This window comes from Lactuca serriola, chromosome 4 (genome assembly GCF_051521515.1).
Source record: "Lactuca serriola cultivar US96UC23 chromosome 4, Lser_US96UC23_V15, whole genome shotgun sequence".
Classification (NCBI taxonomy): domain Eukaryota; kingdom Viridiplantae; phylum Streptophyta; class Magnoliopsida; order Asterales; family Asteraceae; genus Lactuca; species Lactuca serriola.
The window spans coordinates 226,703,481-226,709,074 of NC_136411.1; the positions used below are offsets into that span (position 1 = coordinate 226,703,481).

The 5,594-nt window shown below is 32.0% G+C and overlaps 1 protein-coding gene across 2 annotated transcripts; it reads left to right on the forward strand.

Moving 5' to 3' along the window:
* The first annotated feature begins 1,278 nt into the window (after positions 1-1,278).
* On the forward strand, positions 1,279-5,393 carry LOC145096788 (deSI-like protein At4g17486). Of its 2 annotated transcripts, none has more exons than XM_079034139.1 (4): positions 1,279-1,522; positions 3,290-3,523; positions 3,619-3,906; positions 4,966-5,393. In XM_079034139.1, the coding sequence occupies exons 2-4, from the start codon at positions 3,316-3,318 to the stop codon at positions 5,199-5,201; spliced, it is 732 nt and encodes a 243-aa protein (XP_078890265.1). In that variant the 5' UTR covers positions 1,279-1,522; positions 3,290-3,315; the 3' UTR covers positions 5,202-5,393. The 2 variants fall into 2 exon arrangements, with proteins under 2 accessions (XP_078890265.1, XP_078890264.1); XM_079034138.1 differs by having other exon boundaries at positions 1,280-1,522; positions 3,276-3,523.
* The last annotated feature ends 201 nt before the right edge of the window (positions 5,394-5,594 follow it).

The following is a 5,594-nucleotide window of genomic DNA, read 5'->3' on the forward strand; positions in this document are numbered from 1 at the left end:
TTCTTATTGTAGCTCTTATTATCCGATGCATTCATAAAATCAGAAAATCCAAAAAGAAGTTACCTCTGTACACGCATCACTTTAAAATTTTTCTAATTAAAACGAAAAGATAAAAAGAAACCATCCGACTCCATTCCTACCCTTATCTTTAATACTTTATACCCTCTTCCCTTTTATCTTTGTCACCTTTGTTGTTGGACGATCGCTAGAGAAAGTCGTCGGAGATTTGGAACAACTGTAGTCACGTTCAAAGGTCTACCCCTACCCACTCATCACTACCACCACCACCATATTTCTACAAAACACAATGTCTTTGCAGAGGTGGTGACGACACATCGACTCCGACGATGACGCATAAATCTAGGTTACAACGTCGAATTTATCTCACTTCTTCTCCGACGACAATGTTAAGCTACGAGTTATCGAAACCCTCGAAAAAGAACAACAGATCTGCAAACCTAAAAATGTCAAGTCATGATCTAGGGTTTTTATATTAGAAGGCGATGATGAAATAGGCGACACCATCGCTGTCGACGTTGGATAATGCTAGAGTTTCACTGTGTTCTTCGAGTTCTAATACTAGGTAATGCTAGGGTTTTTTAGTTACAACGTCGTTTTCAGTTGCCATCGTCGAGTTATAGTGCTCGACGATAGATAACGATAATGCTAGGGCTTTTGATGAAGATGGTGACAGTAACGATGATGTTAGGAACTAGGGTTACCGAATCGCTATTTCTTTATCTCTCTACATTGCGATGAAGATCAATACAAACATATCCATATCTCAATCGTGGTTCCAAATATTGTCAGTGGTTTTCGATAAGAATGACAGTGGTTTCGGGGCAATAATTGTGTTGGGGTGGATGGTCGTGGTGGTGGTGTTTACCGGAGGGAGGTATTTGAAGAATGTGAAACACAAGTCTAGTACCATAAAAGAGAAGAGATTAAGGTTGGGGTGAGTTTATTTTTCATTTTGCGTTTTTGTAGTAATTGTGGTGGCGGTGTTTACGAGAGGGAGGTATTTGAACGTGTCTTTGTCAATTTTTTTTTTTGGAATAAAAACGACAATTTTCTAATAAATTCTCAGACTTTTTTTTTTTTTTTTTTTTTTTTTTTTTTTTTTTTTTTTTGTCTATTACATGTTTATATAATTAACCAATAAGAATCATTCTTTCTATATTAAAATTTGATATGATCGATTTTGATTGTATCAAAATAAAAAAAAATAATCAAAATATAATTTCCTACAAATAAATATGACTGGTTGGATTGTAAGACTGGACCAATTTACTAGATAAACAAGCGCCTGTTTTCCATGGTCGATGAGATATTGAGGTGTGTAGGCTGTCATTGCCCCTCTCTCTCATGCGCCTACTGGTCTTTGTGAATCGGCTCAAACCTCAAGGTTTGGCGTATCAAATAATTCACTCCTATCATTCGCCTGAGAAATCTTCACACCAAATTGCTCATATCTAGTTGATCTTTCTAGTTGCTGCTCGTGTTTCTTCTTCTGCTATGCACTGTAAGTTCGATTTTCCCCCTTAAAATGCTCTTTTGATTTTTTCTCAAATTCGTTTTCGCTTCACAACTAGTAGTAGATTCATCATTTGCCGGATTTTCACCATTCTAACCTTTTGAATTCAGCTGTTAATTTCTTTTAACTGATCTGTTTGATATATCGATTATTGAATGTTTAATCTAGTTTGTTTTCGCTATTTTTCTCTGTAATATTTTCTGTTAGCGTGGAATTCACCAGCAAGATCTAAAAAATTCGACCGGATTTTGTAAATCTCAGCAAATTTAGGTTCGTCGAACGATGTATTTGTCTCAATCCTAGAAATTCATAGCCTAAAACTCCAAATTTGGGAGTAAATTCTGCTCAATCGAATGGTTTTGAAGATAATATGGCATACTGTATCTTCATTGAAGATAGCTTCTTTGTTGTACAGATTTTGAAGTCAAACGTGTTTTCTCTTTTCCTTTCTCACATTCACAAGCACTACGTGAAACTGTGAATACATTTTCATCTTCTTCTCTCTGATTTTGCATATTACAGTTTCAGTTAGTTAGAGTTGCTAATCGTCATTCAGTTGTTTCTTCCCCATATTTCTGGTCCCTTGTTTTCTGCTTCTTTTAAGTAAATTGGTGTTAACTTTTTCTAACTTTGGATAACAAAGAAGTCAACTTACATCAAGTCTTCTCAATCACACAAAAAACTGGGCAAATTTCTAACAAAAATTCTACAATAAGTTATGTTTTTCAAAGTGCAATTAGGTCTTTCATAACAAGGGTTAGTTTTTCAGTTATTAAAAAAAAGAGTGACTTGTTCTTCATTTAGCAGAACATTATGAATACTCCTTTTCAATTGCCACCTAGTATTCCCATTAATTTGTTTTTTCTTTTTGTAGTTTCCTGTAACCTTGGATGAAGAATCCATTTTTAATTCCTCTTATACTTTTCTTGTGCTCTTTCTTTATTAAAATATCTACTCGTTTAGGGTTTTGTAGTATTGAAAACTTATGCTATATGTCATCACCTTGATGCAAATCTGAAATTTTATAATATCAACTACATACCTATGTTTGAATATTTTCTTGAAAAGGACATATCTGCAGTTTGCTAGTCTAGCAATAGTTGTTCACTTGATGTTCTTTGTCATTTTTTATAATATAGGTGGGGCCAAGTCTTGAAATTTTACCTACAGTGAAAAAAAGTCAAAAAAAGTGCCATAAGTGTAATGATTACATGCTGTATAAAGTAACCAAACAAACCCTTGTTCACTATTCACTATTCACAATAATTCACTATTCCTGTTTGTTTACTTTTGTTTGTATATAATCTTCAGTAACACCAATATTCTTTTTTAGTTTCCATGATGTTAACAAGATTTTTTTGATTATAATTTAGTTTTGAGATCTCATAATATATCAATCACTTATATTTTTTATTTTGGCAAACAATTTTTTCTAAAGTGATGATTGTTTTTCCTTTAACCTATACACTACATGTCAAAAGAATATCCCATCCCATATTTTTATATGTAACATATTTAGTTATAGATCTTAATTTCATTAAAAAAATTATATAATATAATATGTTTCAATGACAGAAGATTAATTACATATTTTTGTATTGAGTTTCCCTCATATGGCCATTTTTGATCTTTCTTTACAAAGTCTTGGAAACCCAAACTCCCTCATGTTGATTTGGTCAAACAGTCAACTGATTATATTCTTGATGTTTTTTCATTTACATATATAAATATACATATACAGGATGACATTTTCAGGCTAATTTCAATTTACAACATACACCATGAAGTCCATAACAAAGAAGGGATTAACATCTATCTCACCATTTCGATTCAAAGAAAAGTCAACCAACTGTTTTTGTTTATTTCCAAAAGTCAAATCCAGATATGGTCCAGGGAATTCCCCCGTTTATCTCAATGTCTATGATTTAACTCCCATGAATGGATACGCTTATTGGGCCGGCTTCGGAATCTTCCATTCCGGAGTTGAAGGTAATTCCCCGGTTCATATCCATTCAAAACTACGTAGTTTCGATTGCTTATACATTTCTACAACTAAGTTGATAAATATATTATTATTATTATAGTTCATGGAGTGGAATATGCATTTGGGGCTCATGATTATCCAAGTAGTGGTGTGTTTGAGGTTGAGCCTCGACAATGTCCAGGGTTTAAATTTAGGAGGTCGATATTAATTGGGACCACGTGTCTGGATCCTATGCAAGTCCGAGAATTCATGGAGCTTCATGCTGCTAAATACCATGGTGACACGTATCACTTAATTGTCAAAAACTGCAACCATTTTTGTAACGATGTTTCTTACAACTTAACCGGGAAACAAATCCCCGGTTGGGTCAACCGGCTTGCTAAACTCGGTAACTTTTTCTTTCCTTTCCTTTTCCACTTCTCTACTTCCTATAAATAGTAACTAACTTTTATCTATTTGTATATTATATATATTGAAAAGCATTGTATTATTATTATTATTATTATTTTTTTTTTCTTATTAAGGTTGTGTTTGTCAAGTGAAAAAGTAGCTTATAAGCTAGCTTTTTAAAAAGCCACTTAAACTAGTCTTTCAGAAGCTTTTTTTAAATTTTTTTTCATATATATTTTTAATTAATTATAAAAAAACATATTCTTTTAAATGTCTATTTATGTCATTTTACATATTTTAGCTAGCTTATCAGCTAGTTTTACTAAACGTCGTTTTTTATCAGCTAGCTTTTCAGTTAATACGACAAACATAACCTAAGTTGTTTAAAATTGGTTTGTATTTTGATGACATTAATCGAATTTGGTAGATTATTTAAAGATTATGTTGTAATAGGAAGAAAAGAAAGTAGGAGGGTATAAATGGTGACATTAACATAGTTTCCCTTTTTGAGTATTGTAACATCCCATTTTCGTATTTGTATTTTCATTTTTTTTTCTCTTATTAAAACGTTGTCCTTTGAAAACTCTACCCAAATATATCATTTTGAATTCTTTTATTTTTTGGGAAATCTTCGATAAAAGACCCAATATTTTGGGTTAGTTTACAGTTTAATCCAAACATTTATTTTTTGAACAGAAAAATCCTGATTATCTAATTTTATACAATAATCTGTTTAAAACAACAAGGATTGTTTCGTTAATTTTCGCAAAATATAAAATAATCGTGACTTTTTTGTTCAAAAAATAAAAGTTTGGAGTAACCTTAAACTGACCAAAAATATTGAGACTTTATCAGAGCTTTCCTTTTTTTTTTTTTTTTTTTTCTTCTTATAAAGACATTATACATTTCAAAATCTATTAAACTATAACATTCAACATTGCTTACTATTTTAATGACAATGCTTTAATTCATATGATGTTGTAATATGAAGAAATGAAAGTATAATCAATATGATAAACAAATTAACGAAAGTACATTGCTATTTCTAAATTTTTAGGGTCAGTATTTAGCTGTGTGTTACCCGAAGCCCTTAGGGTTTCGGCCGTGCAACATTGCATACCTTACGAGACCGAGAAGCAAATGCTAAGAAGCGGTAGTTTTAGTTTTCTATCATCGAGGCAGAGACAGCTCTCGATGTCTTCGTTGCTTTTGCAGTCTCCATTAAAGGGTTGCTTAAGGCCTTGGGAGTTGAGGCGATCAAGATCAAGAAATGTTGTGGTAAACAACACGTAAGAAGTACTTAAAACGCGTCTTAATTTCTTGTTTGTTTTCTCGTAAATAAGCACAATGATTTGTTTGTATGTTAGCATATGATTAGTGGTGATGAAATTAATTAAATGTAAGGTTTAGGGGAAACTTATAGGTATTTTATTGTTCTTGCTATTGTTTTTCTTTATAATCTATTACAAAAGATTAGTGGAACAATTGAGTTGATGGCTTGTGATAATTTTATGTAAGTTTTATTAACAAGCACTAATTGAAGAACTATCCATGATGATTAGATTATCAACATAGACAAATACATATGTAATAATGGCTGAGGCCGACCTATGAGTGTCCCGAGGGGTTCTGTGTAACTAATCGATTTTTTTCGTATTAGTGTATATATAAAAAAAAATATTTTAT

Bases quoted from the DNA above. Each gene is read 5' to 3' on its own strand.
- LOC145096788 (XM_079034139.1), top strand. From the start codon at position 3,316: ATGAAGTCCATAACAAAGAAGGGATTAACATCTATCTCACCATTTCGA. The intron at 3,524-3,618 runs GTAATTCCCCGG...TTATTATTATAG, and splicing joins CTTCCATTCCGGAGTTGAAG to TTCATGGAGTGGAATATGCA. The intron at 3,907-4,965 runs GTAACTTTTTCT...CTAAATTTTTAG, and splicing joins CAACCGGCTTGCTAAACTCG to GGTCAGTATTTAGCTGTGTG.